The 22,487-nt window shown below is 39.9% G+C and overlaps 1 protein-coding gene across 1 annotated transcript in view; it reads left to right on the plus strand.

Annotated features, from left to right (window-relative positions):
- Positions 1–22,487, plus strand: part of LOC136881067 (zinc finger protein 177) — a 537,788-nt gene that overhangs the window by 506,606 nt on the left and 8,695 nt on the right. The window contains exon 7 of the mRNA XM_067153676.2: positions 2,809–2,892. Coding sequence (XP_067009777.2) covers positions 2,809–2,892 — 84 coding nt within the window. The remainder of the gene's footprint in view (positions 1–2,808; positions 2,893–22,487) is intronic.

Consider the following 22,487-nt stretch of genomic DNA (forward strand, 5'->3'; position numbering starts at 1 on the left):
TCTTCGCATCAATGGGGCACGCACTCTCAAAGCAGCACTTCAGCAATTTCAAGGAAGTTGGAAAATGGTTCGACGAATGGTTTGCCGCAAAAGACAAGCAGTTTTTCTTGCATGGTATTCATAACTTACCTACCTGAAAGATGGGGGAAGTGTGTAGAAGCCGGTGGCCAATATTTTGAATAAACAAAAAATGAATTTATCTTGAAAATTACAAGTGGCTGGGAGGCGGGAAGAGTATTGTGAGATACGAGGTATTCCTTCTTAGGCGCGCATCTCACACGTGTACTGAAAACTATATTCATAATACCCTTTAGTCCAACAAATCTTGTAGTGAAACCCCTCATTATGTGCCAAAGTTCATAACATGCTCCCTTCCATTCATGTGTCGTCATAATGATCGTGATGTAGAAATCATCCCATATATTACTTCTGTTCATCCCGATTTAGGCTAGGATCTTTCAGATGGTAATGTAGATGGTAATAATAATTTCGTGTGGCTATTTCTAGCCGAGTGCAGCCCTTGTAAGGCAGACCCTCCGATGAGGGTGGGCGGCATCTGCCATGTGTAGGTAACTGCGTGTTATTGTGGTGAAGAATATTGTTATGTGTGGTGTGTGAGGTGCAGGGATGTTGGGGACAGCACAAACACCCAGCCCCCGGGCCACCGCAATTAACCAATGAAGGTTAAAGTCCCCGACCCGGCCGGGAATCGAACCCGGGACAATGTAGATGGTAGCACCATCTAATGTCACAGATCCTCTATGCAGAATGACTCCCATGCAAGTGTAAATTTGAACGCACGAAACACTCTTTTAAGATGAATATATAGCGTCTAAGACAGTGTCACGGTAATATTGACACGTCTTTCTGTAACTCGAAAGCCATTTTCTTTGACTTCTTTACCAAATCTGAGTGACTCAAACGCTAGACCGCTGGCTTTTTGAGACCAAATGGAGGGTTTGATCCCGACTCAGTCTAATGGGAGTTAAAGGTGTTCAAATACGCCAGCCTCCTTTCGGTAGATTTAACGTGTCGTGAAAGAATTGTTGGAGGTAAACATTCCTTCTACTCGGTGTTACCACAAACCGACAAAGTAGTTAATGAAACGTATAGATGTATCATCATCATCATTCCTTGGCGTTCTCCGATGAAGTCCCAAGTCTCTCGTCAAAGTTTCAATACACATAGAACTATATATATATATATACTGTATTTAGTTTCGTTTATAGTAAAATATCATGCTATTCAGAATAATTTCTCACTGATATAACCGAAATAATGGGTAACAATTTCTCTAGATATTTCAACATTCAAAGCGAATACTTATAAATACATAATTTAGCGATCAATTTCAATGATTTGATTTGATTTGATTTGATTTGATTTGATTTGATTTGATTTGATTTGATTTGATTTGATTTGATTTGATTTGATTTGATTTGATTTGATTTGATTTGATTTGATTTGATTTGATTTGATTTGATTTGATTTGATTTGATTTGATTTGATTTGATTTGATTTGATTTGATTTGATTTGATTTGATTTGATTTGATTTGATTTGATTTGATTTGATTTGATTTGATTTGATTTGATTTGATTTGATTTGATTTGATTTGATTTGATTTGATTTGATTTGATTTGATTTGATTTGATTTGATTTGATTTTTAATTACTTTTTGGTTTCTTTTCTTTTGTCACGTGCCGAAACAGACCTTCCTCATATACCTTTAAGGCATAAGAATCAATATATTTTTATCATATTTCTTCTAAATGAATGTACTAAGTCTTTACCTAATTATTTTCAAAGGATCTTGATCATGAACAGTAATGCATGGCTTCGATATGCACTATAGCATGGCTGAAAGTAACGGGAAACTATTTGGACTTCATAGGATATGCACATGCGTCTCAAAGTATGTACCATAATTAGCTATATTATATCAATCTCCAGAAAAGCGAATCGTGCTAGAGAGGAAAACCAAACCTGCGCATAAATGAAGAAAAGTGATCATGTACTTTCGAAGAAATTGTATTTTTTTTAAATAACCCAGGTGTAATAATTTCTTTTTCTGGTTTGAAACTCCGTTTTTCAGTTTAGAAAGATCAAAGGAATGAAATTTTTGTTTTTTTTTTGTTATTAATTGAAAACTAAACAACATTTTTGTCAAATGTGGCATCGAATTTTTAGAAACTTGAATTTTCCAGATGTTGAGTGTAGATATTCCTAAACGTTTTCAACCATTTTCAAAATGGTCACTACAAAAGTTATTAATAAAATCAGCTGCACTTTTGTGCAAAGTTTGAAGCTAATGATGAGGTTAAAACTGGTTTGTCCGGTACTGTATTCAGAATTGTAGAGGAAGGTTCCTTTGGACAAAATAGCGAAGAAGGAATTATGGTTCCCAGTTAAAAGGACGTGGAGGTATGAATTGAATGTCTCTACAGAACCTTTTAAACACATGCAAACAAAAATGGTACTGCAGTCTGGAGTGTCTACTAGTATCAAAATCTCATTTTTTGTTTTCTGGCGATTTTTGCTCTAAAATCTTAGTAATACTCAACTTAGTAACCTTGGTTAAAATATTGTATTTATTCATGAGATGTCGAGCCAAATCAGACATTACAAAGACCAGACATATTACAAAAAATTCGCAAAATTTTCGCACAAAACTGCAAATATGCTCCCAGCTATGGCACATGTTAGCGGTAATTCTTTCTCAGTAAGTTTGCTAATACCACGTAAAGTATAGTATGCAGTATTTTAGCAGCCGATGGGTCTAAGAATAAAGAAAATATTTTTGTTTCAGGCGACAAACCTCATGCATGCGAGCTGTGCCATAAGAAGTTCGCCTTGGCGTGCAACCTTCGAGCCCACATGAAGACTCATGAAGGTAAGTGTTCTTAATAACTGAGGTCTTGGAATTACAGTTCCATTATTTTGGTGAGGAATGGCATGTTTCTTAAAATCTTTTGGCAAGAATTACTCCTACATACTGCAGATTCCTTTCAAAAAATCTTGCTGGATTATCTCCAGACTGGAATTCGATCCTCTCCAGATTTCTAAGAAGCACTTGATCATTCAGTATTTCATATAAGTTGATAGGGCACAGTTCTTACATGGATCACCCTAGAGAAATGGTTATCACACACGATCACGAGTTGCTGTTGTTGTTGGTTGAGAGACAATTTGCAAGTTTTGTATGCTTTGTGTGGATCTGTATGACAGATAAGAAGGATTAGATATTGACAAATACAAGCATAAAGATGATAGTCGAGAAACATATTTCTTACAGGATAGAAATCGAGTGTTGTTATTTATCTTATGTGTGAAAGGAGTCAAAATTCCTTTGTTAATAATTCTGTTTGTTTATTTCTGTGTTTTCTAAGAAATTATAGGATTCTTAAAAATGCTCTTTGAAAAAGTAACATATACTTAGAAATGGATGTTTCTTTAGTTGTTATTTACACAGGTAAGTGTTCCTCAAACTTCGACATCGAACAGTACTTTTAACAACCCACGAATTATGATGGTTCAGGATCTTAGTATAAAATATTATTTTTCCTACCTTCTATCCTAATTTATTGCGGCCAGTGCTTGATATTGATTTGTTCCTATTTTACGGAGTTTTCTAGATCTATGAAACATCCGGTATTGGTCCCGTAGCATTTTTCAATTACTTTATGCTTACTGTAAATCTAGTCCTGACAGCCCCTTTGTGGTCTGAAACCACACTGGTTTTCATTCAACTGACCACCATTAATCGCACCTTCCTTTCTTAAGTCCCTGTGAACAGCGTGGCCGTTATACCGATTAATGAAATCAGTTGTCGCAAATTCAAACTTGTTTTAGAAATATTTGTTTAAAGCCAAGTCATCTGCTTATAATTGCTGTGGGGAGACCTTCAAGAGCTCGTGACTGAAACACAGAGTTCAATGTATGCATTATTGAGGTGGCAAAGCTTATAAGGTAGAAAAGTACTCACAAATCACTACATATGATAATTTTCTTCTCCACTTTTTTCTTTATTTACAAGTATCTTACCTGCCATTGGTAAACGACCGCTGAAGAAACCAATATGCTCACATGATGAACAGCCTAGTCCAAGCAACTTGCACAGGCAAATGTAATTGCAATACCCAAATGTGTTTCTTTTCAACGCCTTTATGTTAATTTATTAGCTGGACAAAATATTATATCTCAGTATAGGAGGTACCTTTATAGATTTTACGATGGAATAGGAGTGGTGTTTGCATTTAATTTCATATCTTGGCAGAACGGTCAGCGTAATAGCCTTAGTTTTACCGTGGCCTGGGTTCGATTCCCCTCCAAACCTGGGAGTTTATGCACACTACTGGATGATTCTCGTATTCGTAATACACATCTTCACTTGCACGCAGAACTTCGTACCAGCAACCATCTTTAAAGCACGCCATAGTGAATACATTCCTCAATGGCGTCAGGAAGGGCAACTGGTCCTAAATCTGGGCTTAATTTACATCAATGTCGTCCACATATAATAAGAAGAAGGGCCAAAAAATAAGCGGTAGGCTGTCGCTATTGTAATGGCCGCAGAGGTTTGAGTGTTTTGTAGATTTATTTATTAGAAATAAAAGACAAATATTATGTGGATAATAAATTTTATTTAATGAAGTTTCGCTGTTTCGATTCCTCAAAGTAACGCCTAGTGCGCTCTTTTGGTTTCATTTATTTTATTACTTCATAATTCTCTTCTCTCGTTTCAACTCTTTCTTTTGCACATGTTTGCCGAATCCTAATCAAATATTTATTTGTTATTCTATACAACCGACCACGATGTACTCACAACGACAGATAATCTCCAACTCAGCGTGCGAACCTGAACCTCGCGCTGCGACTGCTTACACTTGAGGAGTGAAAGCGATTGAAATGCTCGGAATTGCCGACCGAATGAGTCCTTAATTCCGTTTAAACATGAAACTTTTAGAGCGTGCAACATATGGTCATTTTGGTACAATATCTAATAGGTTATGTGCCTTCCTGGAGACCAGGAGTGTTGTGTTTCTTGTGTTCTATTTTCATCATTCATATCCTAAAGGCAAGGCCTTGTCGCTGCAACCACATTTGTCCCTCCTCTGCTGAGCGTTTCAGGTCAACATATTCTTTCAAATTCAGTCTTTCCATCACGGAATCCAGATACTTCTTCCTCAGCCTTCCTCTTCCCTTCTTGCCCAGAACTTTTCCTTCAAGCATAGTCGTGAGGAATGTGTTATGTCGAAGTATGTGGCCAAGGAATTTGGTTTTCCTCTTTTCTACAGTATTGATCAATTCCCTTGTTTCGTCTATTTCCTGAAGGACCGTATTGTTGACTTTTTCTCTGTCCAACTAATTTTCAGCATCCTCCTCCATATCCACATTTCCATTGCTTCCAGGCGTTTTATATCCCGTTTTGCTAAGATCAATGTTTCGCAACCATACAACAAAAAACACTACACAAACATTATGGCAAATTCTTTCCTAATTTTAATGTTAATGTTCCTGCTCGTCAGAAGCTGTTTCTTGTTACTGAAGGCTTGTTTAGCTAGAGCAGCCCTCCTCCTGATTTCTGTGATGTACCATCTAATACTAATCGATTTATATACATAATCTTATTTACAGTGTATATATTGTGTGTATATTAATGCGTGTTTTCGGGGGCTTGTATGAGTAATACACCTTAGTGTCTAGTCCGACTCGTTGACGGAATGGTCAGCTTACTAGCCTTCGGTTCAGAAGGTCCTGGCTTCGATTCCCGGCCGGGTTAGGGATTTTAACCTTCATTTGTTAATTCCAGTGGCCCGGCGGATGCGTGTTTGTGTTGTTCCCAACATCCCTGCAATTCACACATCACACATTACACTATCCTCCACCACAACAACACAAAGTTACCTACACATGGCAGATGCCGCCCACCCTCATCGAATGGTCTGCCTCACAAGGGCTGCACCCGGCTAAAAATAGCCACACGAAATTATTATTATTATTATTATTATTATTATTATTATTATTATTATTATTATTATTATTATTATTATTATTATACAAGTGCTTTGCTGCGCTTACAATCTCCTCTTAAGTGAGGGAACTCCGAACTGTTTGTGGGTTTCTCGGTTACCCATGTGGTAAGGGGCGTTAACAATTGTCCGGAGGACTTTATTCCTGTATTTTTGGAGCTTCCTTATATAGCACTCCTTATCCGTGCCCCACACTGTTATCACTTTTCTCATTTCAACTCTTTCTTTTGTACGTTTTTACCGAATACTGATCAAAAAATCTCTCTTTGCTATTATTAAATGTGTTATTCTATACAACTGACCACGATGTATTCACAACGACAGCTAACTTCCAACCGAGCGCCCGAGTCAACACAGAGCCAACTGATAACAGAGCATGCGTGTGACGTCACACTTTTAGCACGAGGCGCTATTTAACAAAAACTACGTTTGAGACTTGAAGACTAAATTGACGTCAGTAGGTAAGAAATTGAAGAGAATTGAATGTCAGATTGGTGATACAAAGCTAGAACAGGTCGAAAATTTCAAGTATTGAGGTTTGTGTTCTCCCAGGATGGTAATATAGTAAGTGAGATTGAATCAAGGTGTAGTAAAGCTAATGCAGTGAGCTCGCAGTTGCGATCAGCAGTATTCTGTAAGAAGGAAGTCAGCTCCCAGACGAAACTATCTTTACATCGGTCTGTTTTCAGACCAATTTTGCTTTACGGGAGCGAAAGCTGGGTGGACTCAGGATATCTTATTCATAAGTTAGAAGTAACAGACATGAAAGTAGCAAAAATGATTGCTGGTACAAACAGGTGGGGACAATGGCAGGAGTGTACTTGGAATGAGGAGATAAAGGCTAATTTACGAATGAACTCGATAGATGAAGCTGTACGCATAAACCGGCTTAAGTGGTGAGGTCATGTGAGGCGAATGGAGGAGGATAGGTTACCTAGGAGAATAATGGACTCTGTTATGGAGGGTAAGAGAAGTAGAGGGAGACCAAGACGACGATGGTTAGACTCGGTTTCTCACGATTTCAAGATAAGAGGTATAGAACTAAATGAGGCCACAACACTAGTTGCAAATCGAGGATTGTGGCGACGTTTAGTAAATTCACACAGGCTTGCAGATAGTCTATAATGATGATGTATGTATTTTTTGCAACATGTAGCCTACTCTTTTATATGTCAATTGACTCATTAAACATAACCGTAGGTTAAATATTCTCGATGATATACGCGTTCTCCAAAAACTTTAGTGTCTTAAAAAAATTTCCCATGTACTCGTTGTCGAGGAATGTATCTATACTCTACGTTAAAAACAAGCAGGTAAATGTTCATTTCATGTTAATCTACCTTAATTTTTTAATCTAATGTGTGAGTTAGCAGGATTTCGTTTAATTTGTGGTTGACAAGGGAAGTCTATAGCGTGGGGGACACCAATTTTGTCAATACCGTTGTAAATAGAACATTCTGTCAATGAAGAATATTTTTTCAAACATGGCGCAACAGCCCCAAAGAGCCTTGGCCTACCAAGCGACAGCTGCTCAGCCCGAATGCCTGCAAATTACGAGGCGTCATGTGGTAACAACGAATCCTCTAGGCCGTTATTCTTGGCCTCCTAGACCGGGCTCGCTATGTCACCGTCAGATAGCTCCTCAATTGTAATCACGTAGGCTGAGTGGACCTCGAATCAGCACTCAGCTCCAGGTAGAGATAACTAAACTTACAGGGAATCGAACTCGGAGCTTCTGGGTAAGAGGCAGTCACCGAGCACTTTTGGACGTGCAGTGGGTAAAGAAAAGATGCAATCACAATTCAAGAATATCTTATTTGAAATGAAAACAACATTACAGACGTTTTCAAGTAAGTTACTTTCTTTAAAGTCATTTTACACACTTTTGTAAGTTTTTTATACTTCATCAAACGTAACGTAAAGATCGATAGACCTACAAAACACTATCTTCTTTCTAGTGGATTTATTTAGACACAAAAGAATAATAATTAGGTATATAACTCTATTCTTATTAGATTCATAAGTACTGCAAAACTATGTACATTCCTTCCTGAGTTTTAATAAATGTTTGTATATGTTCCTCGGATTAATCTACCTTTTCTGACCGAGCGAGTTTACTGTGCAGTTAGGGGCGCGCAGCTGTGAGCTGTGAGTGGAATGAACTCCACCGCCGGTAGCCCTGAAGATGGATTTCCGTGGTTTCCCATTTTCACACCAGGCAGATGCTGGGGCTGTACCTTATTAAGGCCACGACAGCTTCCTTCCCACTGCTAGCCCTTTCCTATACCATCGTCGCCATAAGACCTATCAGTGTCGATGCGACGTAAGCCAAATCGTAAAAAAAAAAAAAAAAAAAAAAAAAAAAGTTAAATTCTACGTTTTCTGCTTGGTGACCCTGTTTCGGGCTCGTAAGTGATGGATTTCAAGCTTCTAGAGGTTTCACGCTTTTTGAAAATATATTTCTATTGATATTCTCCGCCCATTGCACATAATGTCTCACGATTGGCCTTTACTAGACCGAGACCTTCTATTCATGGCTCTCAGCTATTATAAAGTCGATGTGTTGAATATACAACAATGTACACAAAAGTAATGACGTCTATCCAACGCTAATGTTTGAACGTCTAATGATTAAAATACTGAGTGATTACATATTTACAATCTTTTAATGACTAACGGTGACGGAGATTAAGAAATCCCTTTCCTGAGAAATGCCCGAAGGCGAGTATTATGGTAATGTTACGTATATAGGTTTATTTCTTATCATAAAAGGGAAAAGATTTTTTTCATAGTGATTACCCAAGCATTATGAATCTTTTTGATTGCCAACATTGAGGCCTTAACAGTTCCCCACCTCTTTACGAAGACACCTGTGCGTTTCAGAATAAATCATGCCTATTCAACATATTTCTATCCCATTACTAATATTGTTCCCGGCACATTCGTATGCATGATGTCATCGAAAGTAATTGTTCTTCTTTATAAGGTGATAAGAGGTTCAGAGAATGTATGGGGGAGGATATCCTTTCAGAATAATAAAAATTATGTGAGAATAGTAGAATTGGCCTCTGACAATATTAGGAATAAACTTTGAGTTGTTCGCTCAAGGGTGAATCCGTTCTTATCCTGAATATGACTTCTATTATTATTATACAAAGTACCATATCATATCAGATCCCGCTGACGTTGGCGATCTCTTGCTAGATGGAAGATTCTTTCAACACTGTGAATTTCAGTCCATTCTTTGATGTTCCCAATCCGTGAGGATCATTTACTCCCGACAGGTCTTCGACCCTGTAAAATGAAATGAAATGAAATAGCGTATGGCTTTTAGTGCCAGGAGTGTCCGGCTCGCCAGATGCTGATCTTATGATTTGACGCCCGTAGACCCTGCTTGGAATCGAACCCGGGACCCATGTGACCAAAGTACAGCACGCTAACCATTTAGCCATATTGCCGGACTTCGACGCTGTATATTTTGCCTCGTATAATCCGTTGTAAGATCAGTTAAGAGTCATTTCTGAAGATGTGGTCAACGTAAAAATAATCTTGCAACCCTTCATTGTTTGAATGAGTTCACGACTTGTCCCTGCCCTTCTGAATACTTCTTGGTTCGTTAATCGAACAACCCACGGAATCCCAAGTATTCTCCGGTGACTCCACATTTCAAAGGCTTCCAAGCGTTCCACTGAGTTCTTCTTGAGTGTCCATGTTTCCACACTATACAGGAAGGCTGAGCAGAATAAAGCGGAACCGCTCCATCCTGTGCGCGGGAATTCCTGAGTGAGTGAGTCGCCCGGTGACGAAATACAGTGCCGGATGTATTGAAGGCCGCGCTACCGCGCCAGGTTTCAATCTTTGTTGAACGTTTGCAAACATGGCACGTGTTTCGTTGGTGACATTAGTACAGTGTGTGAATTCAGCCAAATGGCTCAGGCGGCTCACGTCGCGTATCGGTATTCTGTTCCCCAAAGAGTATTAATTTACGATTCATATGACCGTACAGAAAGTGCGAGGGCCGTAAGGAGATGATTTCAAGAGAGTTTGCTGATGTTCAAGCCCCAGGTGGGACTTCGATTCATAGATTAGTAATACGGGAAGTCTTCTTGATAAGAAACGTAATAAACCACGTACAGTACTCACACAAGGAAGGTCCGTCTCGTTGGCTGAATGGTCAGGGTACTGGCCTTTGGTTCAGAGGGTCCCGGGTTCGATTTCCGGCCGGGTCGGGGATTTTAATCGCTTCTGATTAATTCTTCTGGCTCGGGAACTGGGTGTTTGTGTCCGTCCCAACACTCTCCTCTTCATATTCACACAACACACTACACTTCCAACGCCGTAAAACAGGGCCAAATCCACGTGTGCGACGCAGTTCGCACCCGCGACCCTACACGAGTGGGAAAAGTGGTAGAAAAATAGGAAGAAGAAAAAGTACTCACAAAAGAAACTGCACGTAACATTGGTAACGCTCTGAAAGGGTCTCCTACAAAATCACTTCGATAACTTGCTCGGAAAATGGAAAATTTCTACGGTTCTGTTCGAACAGGTAAAACGTTACTGAAGTTAAAGCCGTACAAAGTTACTGAAGTGCAAGAATTTAAACTAGGTGACCCTGCATTACGAATGCGATTTTGTGAATGGGTTTTGAATGCGATACATGACGGAGAAATTGACCCTAGTCTAATGTTCCTTTCGGATGAAATGTAGTTTCATCTAAGTGAGTACACAGTATTATTACACAAAATCGTCACTGGAGTACTGAAAAGCCTAATCAGCTTCACCAAGCACCCCTGCATGATGCCAAAAATAGGAGTGTGGTGCGCTACTTGCTAGAAATAGCTTACGCGATAATGTATTTACAGCGGACTTCCTGTCACGCTCGCACCTCCCGTGTGCAGGCTGCGGAACTGGTTCCGCTTTATGTTGCTCACCCTGTATAACACTTAACCGTCCTTTGTCTAAGTCTTAAATCTAGGTATCATTATAAAAGAAAGATTTCATTTTTTTTAATACCATTTGTTACCATTGATTCTTTCACGGCACGTAGGCTTTTTTGGCTTATGCTGTGACAGGAAAATAAGGTGAAATTCTTTACGTTTCTCAGAGAACTTTGCTCCGCATCTTCAGAAGAAAATCTCGACTGTTCATGAGGAAGACTTTTTCAATAATGGAGGTTTAGAATTTAGCCGTTAGTAATAGGAAGTGGTTCGTTCATTCGTCACCAGATGGCTCACCGTACGCTGGCACAGCACTAGCGTTCCAAGTGGTGGCTGGTGGCACCATCTAGAGTTCTATTACACGAGTGAAACCACGGTAGCTAGAAGAGCCGTTAAGCCCCATTCACAATGCAAACATAACGTTACGTAAACTTAAAATTAACGTTAACTTAGAAGTTAGCGGCCATCTTATCTAATGGATCCATTCACAATGCGCCGACGTAAACTTAACTGCGAGTCCGTAAAATTAAGGGATTGCAAACTCCAAGCTCTTGCGGTTAATTTTACGTTAACTTTAAGAACCAGCCAATCAGAGCAGATATGACGACTTCTTTCGACGAAACACTTGTAATTCTCTTTCAAAATAATCTTTGTGTATAGGCTATGTATGATAGAAGGAAAAAGAATTACAAATACGCTGTACCGAAAATAATAGGTGGAAATTAATATCCTGTAGTAATGAAATCTGACAATAAATGGCGGGAGACAAGCTCGCAGCGCTGGCAAACGGACGAGAGAATATCCCTGTCATAAATAAAACAGTGTCCCTGTATATTTCTTAACATTATGACGGACTACTAGTTTACGAAAACGATATCATCCAAACAAATAGATCCAAATATCTCATCGTGGTGTGATAGATAGGGTCATAGATGTCGGTAAAGGAGACCTTTTACATTTCTTTTTATTACAAAAGGGGAAGAAAATCGTAAGAAAGGCAAACAGTTCAGGTTTCATCCGCATGTCCAAAACGAACTGATGAGGGTCATTTCTTACAGTAGATTACCGAAATCGTCCTGAGATAACCTTCTTTGATTCAAGGGATGAACCCATTTTCTGCACCGTTGTTTAGATCGCCTTTTCAGTTACCGTAGGCCTACACAGCTCCCAGGAGCAAAGCAATAGATGTTTGAAGTAATATGGATTCCGCTACCACGTTGTTTGATTCCATCGAGTTAATGAAATATAAAACTGAGAGATAGCCCAAAACCTGACTTCCGTACTAAATAACATGGCAGTGTTTTGATTGGCTGCTGTGTACTCTTTACGTTACTGTTACGTTCCTCCATTGTGAATACCACAAATTTTACATTAATTTTACGGTTACGTTACGTCGTTAAGTTTACGGTTACGTTTGCAATGTGAATGGGGCCTTAGTAATAGGAAGTGGTTCGTTCATTCGTCACCAGATGGCTCACCATACGCTAGCACAGCACTAGCGTTCCAAGTGGTGGCTGGTGCCACCATCTAGAGTCCTATTACACGAGTGAAACAGACAAGACAAGCCGTGACAAGAAAACAAGGTGAAATTCTTTAAGTGCTGCTGGTCACGTGCCCCGGAAGGGACTCCTCATTGGCTACATGGATACGTTATATTTTTGCCAATTCATCCCGTGGGATTTGGTACTGAAAATCGATCTTTTCCAGCGTCCAACATACGTGATGCGTGATGCGTATAGGAAGACGCACAACACCAGTGTGTTGACCTGGCATGTTTTTGGTGCTGATTCTATACCGCTTTTAACGAGAGTTTAATCCTGATGTAAACAAATAGGCGGAGCACTTTGCAATTGCACATGGACATAGACGTAGTTGATTGGAGAAGCAACCGTCGCACTCACTCGACTGTATGCGAGCTCGAAGGAAAGTAGTACGTCGCATTAACTTTATTTTATTTTTGTTTATTACATTTAGAGAATTTGGAAGAGTACGTAATCAAACTAAAATATGGTTGTCATATATACTGGCATATATATATATATATGCTTCTTTTATAAAATAGTGATTAAAGAACGAGAAATGAAGGCACAAGGCGTGGTGTAATACAGGAAGTCTTCTCGTAGTGGGGTAAAGTCCCAAACTGTACAGCGTGAAGATAAGGTGCTGCATCTTTCAACAGTCAGTTAGTCGGAATTCTTAGTGAGAAATATGGAGCAAGAGGTAGGACCATCGTGTGTAGTGAAGCACAAAAGAGGAAAACCGCACAGGAGTGACCACAGACAGTGCATTGCAAAAGTGTTCAATAAACTAAGTGAACAGAATCCAGGTTTAGTCGTTTATTCAGAAGTTCAGATCCACGCACTGTTATCGTATAGGATGCGCAGCATTGTACGTCCCAACACGAGACGTTGACGGGGTAGAGATAGGTACTACACGCTCAGCAAATCACAACTCTTTCTTTGGCGGTGGCGTGGACATAACATGTTTACATCAGGATTAAATTTTCGTGAAAAAACGTATAACTTCATTGCTCTACCATATTCTTGTAAGCTGCACCATAACAATTTTAGCAATGGCTTCTCTTATTTTTATTTAGGCAATACATCTGTCTGTGTTTATAATAATAATAATAATAATAATAATAATAATAATAATAATAATAATAATAATAATAATAATAATAATAATAATAATAATCCTGAGCCTTTTTCCAGTTATTTGACTGGGTCAGGAATGGAATGAATGAAGCCCCCATCTAGCTGTGAATATACGAATTGTGCCGGCTGTTGAAACCTGTCGCACTTCTCTGGGGCAATGATTAATGACCGACAGGTGAAATGAAAGGATACTGGAGAGTGTCGCTGGAATGAAAGATGACGGGGAAAACCGGAGTACCCGGAGAAAAACCTGCCCCGCCTCCGAATGGTCCAGCACAAATTTCACATGCAGTGAACGGGGTTTGAACCACGGCACCCAGCGTTGAGAGGCCGCCAGACATCCGTCTGAGCCACGGAGGCTCAACAACAACAACAACAATAATAATAATAATAATAATAATAATAATAATAATAATAATAATATCCGCCTCTGTGGTGTAGTGGTTAACGTGATTAGCTGCCACCCTCGGAGGCCCGGGTGCGATTCCCGGCTGAGCCACAAAATTTGAAATTTGGTACAAAGGCTGGAACGGGGTCTATTCAGCCTCGGAAGGTCAACTGAGTAGAGGGGATTCGATTCCCACCTCAGCCATCCTCGAAGTGCTTTTCCGTGGTTTCCGACTTCTCCCCCAGGCAAATGCCGGAATGGTACCTAACTTAAGGCCACGGTCGCTTCCTTCCCTCTTCCTTGTCTATACCTTCCAATCTTCCCATCCCCCCCCCCCCACAAGGTCCCTGTTCAGCATACCCGGTGAGGCCGCCTGGGCGAAGTACTAGTCCTCCTCCCCTTTTTTATCCCCCGACCCAAAGTCTCACGCTCCAGGACACCGCCCTCGAGGCGGTAGAGGTTGGATCCCTCGCTGAGGCCGAGGGAAAAACCAACCCTGGAGGGTAAACGGATTAGGAAATAATAGTCCTAATAATGATCGTACGGCCTCAACTACCAGGTGCAGACGATTTAATATGACGTCATCTGGCTGCTTGTTCATCATTTTCGACGTTCTGTTTTACTCTAGGGCTACTAGAGGGCAGAGTAAACCAAATCTCTGTAGGGCGTCTACGGCTGAGTTTTAGTTAATATTGTCGGGTAAACACCAACTGTGTCACCAGATATATTTTACATGCCGACATCGTAGGACATGGAGTGTCGAATTCACCTCCCCGCCCCTTCAAAAATACGATTACTTCTTCCGGGTTTTAACCCGCTACCCTGGTGTCCGCAGGCCGACACTCTACCATTGATCCACCGAAGCACGTTGTAATAAGGTGTTTATAATATGAAGCCTAGATAAATTACTTTAAAATAATAAATGTTATACTTTTCAACAGTAGTATTTTGCAGTGTTTCTTGAAAGGCACCATATCGATTTTTCGCTTGAGATCCCGAACGCCAATGTGAGAGACGCTTCACTTTTCAGTAGCTGAAAATTCGCTACGCATTTATAACACAACTCCGTTCTCCCCAAGGCGATGCAAGGAATGCGTGCTGAAGCTATGCTTCACTCAACATGTCTGAGCCACACCCCTGATAATTGCCGAGATAACAAATGTTGCACATTTCAATGACAGCACATCCTAACGAATGAGTACTATGCCGTTCTGTTTGAAGTCAGTACTTACATTTAAAGAAAAGTCGCTTGATGTTCTCAGAAGAACTGATAGGCATCAAAATAAATTTACAAACCATTAGTTAACCCTGCTTTGTTTCACTCTTACTCTAGGTAAATTCTGTTACAGAAGCTCTTCTGTGTCCTCCAATTGCTAGGATATCTAAAAGCAGAGCTTAAGGTCCAGAAGCCAATGTTGTTGCTTACTTAGGGTATTATAAGGTTAAACCTACGGACGTGAAGCGACGTCGACTGCGTACAGGTTGAAACACATAACCACACACAAAACGAAATATTCTGCTGTATATCGCGGGTTCACAGTCAATACCACTTAACTCACAATGCTCTTCCTATCCATTAATTTCCTTAAGACTGGTCACATCTCCCAACCATATTATTATTATTCATATTATTATTATTATTGTTATATGCGAATAAGCCCCTTAGAACTACGTAAAGTACTTAGAGGCGTGTATTTGCCTTCCTTTGTGTCCATTTTTCTTTCATTAGCTTCCTTTCTGCCTTCAGACCAGGTTGTTCCAGTCTTCTTCTTTGGTCTTTCTTCTTGGTCAACTAGCCCTTTGTGAATTTTGCATCTGAAGATTACCCTGTTTTGGACATCTGCTGGTGTAATGCCTGCCTGTTTCAAGTCAGTTTTGATTTCGCCAATCTATTTCATGTGTCTCTTTTGAATTTACTCCTGTTTTCATAAAATTCGACTACTTGTTCGGTGAGTCCGTCCGGATGCATTCTTTTAATATGTCCATAGAATCTCAGCCTGCGTTTTCTAATGTCAATGTGAATTTGTGTATTGTTTGACTTCCTGTCTGCCCCTAAGTTGGTATTGACCATCGGTGAGTTTTAGGCCTACAATTTTTCTTATGATTTTGCGTTCCTTTTTCTCGATGTTTTCAATGTCTGCCTTCCTGTTCAAAATTAGCGTCTCTGATCCATAAAGACTTCCTGCTTTAATTACTGTATTGTAATGTCTTAGTTTTGAGGCTTTGTTATAGACATTTTGGGTTAGTCGATATGCAGTTTCCACGTTTTGGCATCTAATTTCATCGGCTTTATTATTATCATTATTATTATTAGTAGTAGTAGTAGTAACAAATACATCGCTACTGGGAAATATCCCGGTGGAAATGATCACTTACAATAGTGTGATAATGAAGTAAAGTTAAAACATAATTACCCATCAACAACAACAACAACTACTACTACAACTACAACAGCCAGAGTACAAGAAACAACTCCATGGAAAGAAAATATTATAAGAAATACATTCTAAATCCATCATCAACATGCATCTTCACCATGTTTAAATTTGCAGAATAGCACCTCACCGTTAATAGAACAACTAACCTTCTTTAACGACCATACACCTTTTATCTTGCTAATAATTGCAATCTTAGTGGCTTATATTATAGAAAGCCTAATATTTAGTAAATTCACACACTGTTACTTTCTTGAACGTCAAACAATAGAAGTAATTTGAACAATTCTACCAGCTATCACACTCATCTTTGTTTCCCTCTCATTACATTGACTCCTTTATCTTTTAGACGAATCCACAGACCTATATATTACTGTGAAAATACCGAATTCACTACCCCTTACGAATTTGATTCATACAAATTTCCTTACAATGAGACGCCTACTAACGGATTATGTCTTCTACACGGTAGATGTTGACAACTGCACTGAACGTATACTTAAAAATATGTAAAGTTAAATGTATACAACACCTTAGCAACCATCCATTGAACTATCATCCGCAAAAAAAAAGGAAGTATATGTGTTCAGTCCTCAGCCCGAAGGCTGGTTCGATTCTCAACAGCTCCACCATTAGCTGTCATAGATAGCCTAGGCATCACTGAAGAGGATTATTAGTGAAATGAGGATTGAGGTAGTTTCCCGTTGCTTTCCTCACTGAGTCAGAAGTAATTCATAGACTGGACACTAGAGTGTGTAGAGTTTGATGTAACTCTTATTCTATGATTTCGTACCTAAACGTGGTCAGACGTTAGCGAAAGGGGTGACCTCCTTTCTTCTTGTTCAGGCGGATGGCCACTAATACAGTGCACAAAGAGGCCTTGGAAACTAATTCATAAAGTTGTTAGCTAAAGTTATCTCGTTACTAGTGAGTTAAACGTGAGACCTAACACGTCAACGATGGATTTTCGATACATCGGTATTAAAATATCTATGTCATTGTTATCGGTCTTCAAAATATCGATATATCGCCGATATATCCGTTTTAAAAATATTGGTGCTATTATTGTAAGTCTAGTTTTACATTTAACACAGTGATTAAAGGATTCGTTGGGTTTAATAAATCTTGACACAGATCAGAAAACAACGACCAAGTACATGACTTTTTCACTACAATGACACATTATAAAAACATTTACAGCCGAAAGATATTATGATACATAGAAAAACAGTATATGCAAGGTGTCTAGTAACGAGCTACCGGTAAACCATATGAAATACAATAAAGGAATAATTTGTGTACGAAGTACATCTGATAATTATCAGAGCTCTATAAAATAAAAAAAATTCTTCCCAACTTCTTCCTCAGCACTGCAATTACATTTGTTCGTGAAAAAAAACGTGATGATGATATTAGGTCAGCTTCCAATACCTCCAAGGTAAGCCATTTAATCGGTTTCTCTTTTCCGTGATGGTGTCATCGGCCTTTGAAAACAGCCTCTCTGCTGGGACAAAGATCGCTATAATGCTCAAGTATTGCTTAGCTAACGTGTAAAGCTATGCATGAACGATGGCTGAGTTGTGATATTATTACTGTATTTACCGAAGTGAATTGAGAAATGAAAATTCAAATTTCGTAACTGTAGCGTGGCAAATATTGAGAGGGTCTGAAATAATCAAGTCGTAGTCAAAAGTATGAAATTAGACAGAAATATCGATATATTGGGCACAAAATATCGATATCGACAATATATCGGACCTCAAAATATCGATTTTCCATATCAAAATATCGATATTTCCGATATATCGATATTCGTTTGCCATCTCTATGTTAGGCCCCTTTAAACAACAAGCATCATCATCATCAAAATATATCAGATGTCACTCCACAAAGTGCGTGGTAAGAGTTACATTTCGTGTTGACGGATGGAGGTAATGTCGTTTCATACGTTAGAAGAAGATCGATTTACTTCCATGATAGGAGGTACTTTCACTAAACTGCTCGCATATGATGGTCATCATTTTGTTGGCTTTGTTACCCATATATGGTGCCAATTTCAACCTTCTTAACAATCTACTCTTCTTGGTATCACTGTGGAAGGCAATACAACTGAGCACGGCCGATTTAATGCGTCGCTGTAGTTAGCTCAGGGTAGATCGACTTGGCCTTCTTCAGAGATTTGTGGTTCAAGCTCATGCACTGTATAGAGTTGTGCGCGTCAATATGGCGAAAATGATTGAATAACTGCTTGTAAAGGTGGGGGAGGTAAGAAGCTGTACCTGGTGGCAATTTCCACTATTGAGACGTTCTTATTTTCTCAATATCTCCTAAGGATAGAGAGAAATAGGGATTTTATGTATACACTCAGATACTCAAAGGGGCAGGAAATTACATCAAACGGCTTACCAGAAAATAAAAACAGGGCATAAAAGAGAAAAATACATATTTTAATTCATTTTAAATAGCAGCCATTAAAATTCAGTTCTAAATGCTTAAAGTTCAGGCATCCAAACTTCAAACCATATATTTCAGTAAACGCGCTGACCACATTTCTGTAACTGTTCTAGGAAGGAATGTAAATCTGAGGGCAAGGCTTGTATTTTAGGTTGAGAATTTTATTATTTAACGGTCTTAGTAATCACGAGGTAAATTTTATTTTAAACTTGCGTCATTTATCTATCATTTGTCTAGCACTGAAATCGTCGTCATCATCATTTGTAGGGTGCGAATGGCCGCGGGCCGCAGGTAGGTCTGGTTGGTTGTCCTCGGGTCTCAGCGAGACCGTATCATTACAGAACTCATAATGTGCCCTCGTAGCCGCTTCCTTGAGGTTCTCCACATTAGCGGAATTGAGACCACTTCAGAGAAGATATAAGCTGCACGCACATACTTATGGCTCACAAAACGTTGCTGGAAAACAATAGAGAAAATGAAGGAGGTATTTCTCTCGAAGGCCTAACGGAGAACTAAACGCACATTTTTATGACAGAGCGTTAATAAGCAGGGGGGGCATGAACGTAGAAAGTGACTATTGGGTCCTTGTAATATCGATAAAAAGTTACAAACTAACGAATTCGCAGTTTTGCAGTGAAGGTCTAGATTATCCTATTTATGTAAGGTGTATAGCACAAGACAAGGAAGATCTTTACTGTCATCTAAGGCAACAAGCCTAGACGTTCGCAAGAAATACATGAAAACATTTCTGTGGAGAGTTGGAATATTTGGGTCAGAAACCTGGACTCTCATGGACAGGGATAGAAAGAAAATCCAGTCTTTTAAAATGTGGTGCTGGCGCCGCTTGCTAAAAATACCCCGGACCTGTAGGGTAAGCAATGAAGAAGTGATGCAAAGTTTGAATGAAAAATACCAGCTGGTAAAAAAGTATAAAGTAGAAGGAATAGACTGATAGGACACATGCTAAAACTTTCAAACTGGTGCACCAATCTGATGGAGGAAAGGACGGAGACCAATAGACGAAGAGGAAAACCAATTGTAATCACTTAAGAGGCTGAGTGGACACCGAACCAGCCCTCAGATCCAGGTAAAAATCCCTGTCGTGGACGAGAATAGAACTCGGTTCCTCCAGATAAGAGGTAAGCACGCTAACCCTAAACCACGGGGCCGGCATTTATATAATCACCGTTCCTAAATAGCTGTTACTGTTAATACACATTAGCAAACATTTGGGATACTGATATTCAATATATACACAGCATATAACTCCCTGTTTTCAAAGCAAATGGACATAGTGTAAGTTATCGGTTTTTACGTACTACGTTGTGATTAGCTGCCACCCCCGGAGGCTCGGGTTCAATTCCCGACTCTGCCACGAAATTTGAAAAGTGGTACGAAGGCTGGAACGGGGTTCACTTATACTTGGGAGGTCCACTGAGTAGAGGGGTTTCGATTCACACCTCAGCCATCCTCGAACTGGTTTTCCGTGGTTTCCCACTTCTCCTCCAGGCAAATGCCGGGATGATATCTAACTTAAGGCCATGCCCGCTTCCTCCCCTTTGCCTTTTATATCCCTTCCAATTACCCCATCCCCCACAAATCCCCTGTTCATCATGGTGGGTGAGGCCACCTTGACGAGGCACTAGTCGTCCAGCCCAGTTGTATTCCCAACCAAATGGCTCACGCTCCATGATACATCCCTTGAGATGGTAGAGGTGGGATCACTCGCTAAGTTCAGCAGAAAAACCAACCCTGGAGATTAAATGGATTTAATAAACAATAAATGTACTAAATTGCATTTCGATGGCTTTCTTTTAAAACCTCGTATGTCCCAATGCTCCTCCTACCCATAACATTCCTATGACTGTTCACGTCCCCCAGCCACATATTTATATGCAGTCCATCAGAATAATGTTCGTTGTGTGCTTTTTCTGTCCTAATATCTGAAGGAAAATGGTCCATAACCCCCACCCCCAAACTCCATGGCACTACAGCCCTTGAAGGGCCTTGGCCTACCAAGCGACCACTGGTCAGCCCGAGGCCTGCAGATCACGAGGTGTCGTGTGGTCAGCACGACGAATCCTCTTGGTCGTTATTCTTGGCTTTCTAGACCGTGGCCGCTATCTCACCGTCAGACAGCTCCTCAATTCTAATCACGTAGGCTGAGTGGACCTCGAACCAGCCCTCAGGTCCAAGTAAAAATCCCTGACCTGGCCGAGAATCGAACCCTGGGACTCCGGGTAAGAGGCAGGCACGCTACCCCTACACCAAGGGGCCGGCAAAATGGTCCATACCGTACCGTATTTTAGGGATGTTGTTTGAATGTCAAATTTACGAATTCCTACAGTATAATGTATTTAATGTTAATTTTCCTTTACATGTCAGCACAGGAAAATAACAACGAAAATGATTCTGATGGACTTCATATATACAGTATATGTGTCTCGGAGGACTGACCAGTCTTAAGGAATTGCATTGCGACATACGAGGTTTTTAAAGAAATCCCTCGATTTGTGTTTTATTCAGGATAGTTATGGTCACCTGAACTGGCGCAAAGATGTCTGCATTATGCATTTGGCACTTAGCAGTTTTCTACTGATAAAAGTATTCTATTAATATCACGACTGTCATGAACATTTCTACGTTTTGGCTTGGCAGTCCTCAAGACCAGTAATATTAAACATGATTACAGAGAATTAACAAGCACTAGGTCACAGGTATATTTAACATCAATTCCAGCTCCTTGGCTGAATGGTCAGAGCAATGTTCTTCGGACGAGACGGTCCCGGCTTCGATTTCTGGCTGGATCGGAGAACTTTAAACGGGTAATTACAGTACCTTGACTCGAGAAGAGGTCTGCCTAACAAGGGCTGCACCCAGGCTATAAATAGCCACACGAAATTATAATTATACTTGCTTTTGCTTGTTCGCGGCTCCGCCCCCAAACCCCCAGTTGCTCTTCATTAGAAATGGTCATTTGGAAAATTGCTGTGGCGAAACAAACGGATTTCACCACTGGATGGCCCTAGTACGCCTCTTCAGTGATGCCTAGGCCATCTATGACAGCTGATGGCGGAACTGTTGAGGATCCAACCAGCCTTCGGGCTGAGGACTAAACATACACATACATGTGTTTGGCCCTGTGACGTTCTCATATATTGACAATTTATAGCATAGAAAGAGGTAAGTGTCTCGATCTGGGGCGAATTCCAGACGTTTTTCACAAGTTGAGAAATTATTTAGCCTACCTAGCACACAGCAGCAGTCTTGAAACGTAGTAGGTGTAACGACGATAAAACGATCTATATTTATGGTCCTTTGACGTTTCGTCGTGTCTTCATCGTCTATACCTTAGATTTTCTTAGAAACTTTGATTAGGCTGAAATTTGAGTACAGACCTTTCATTTTCCCATACTAACATGGCACCTAGAATCATGCAAATTGGTTCGCTGGACGTTCCAAGGAGCCTGCCGTATTTCATGATTCTATCTTTCTTATGAGTGTGTCAAACAGTAAAATAATATATGGAAAATATACAAAATTGACAAAAACTGAAAAAGTAAGCTGTATCCAAGATAGAAAGTA

The sequence above is a fragment of the Anabrus simplex genome, chromosome 9 (genome assembly GCF_040414725.1).
Source record: "Anabrus simplex isolate iqAnaSimp1 chromosome 9, ASM4041472v1, whole genome shotgun sequence".
Classification (NCBI taxonomy): domain Eukaryota; kingdom Metazoa; phylum Arthropoda; class Insecta; order Orthoptera; family Tettigoniidae; genus Anabrus; species Anabrus simplex.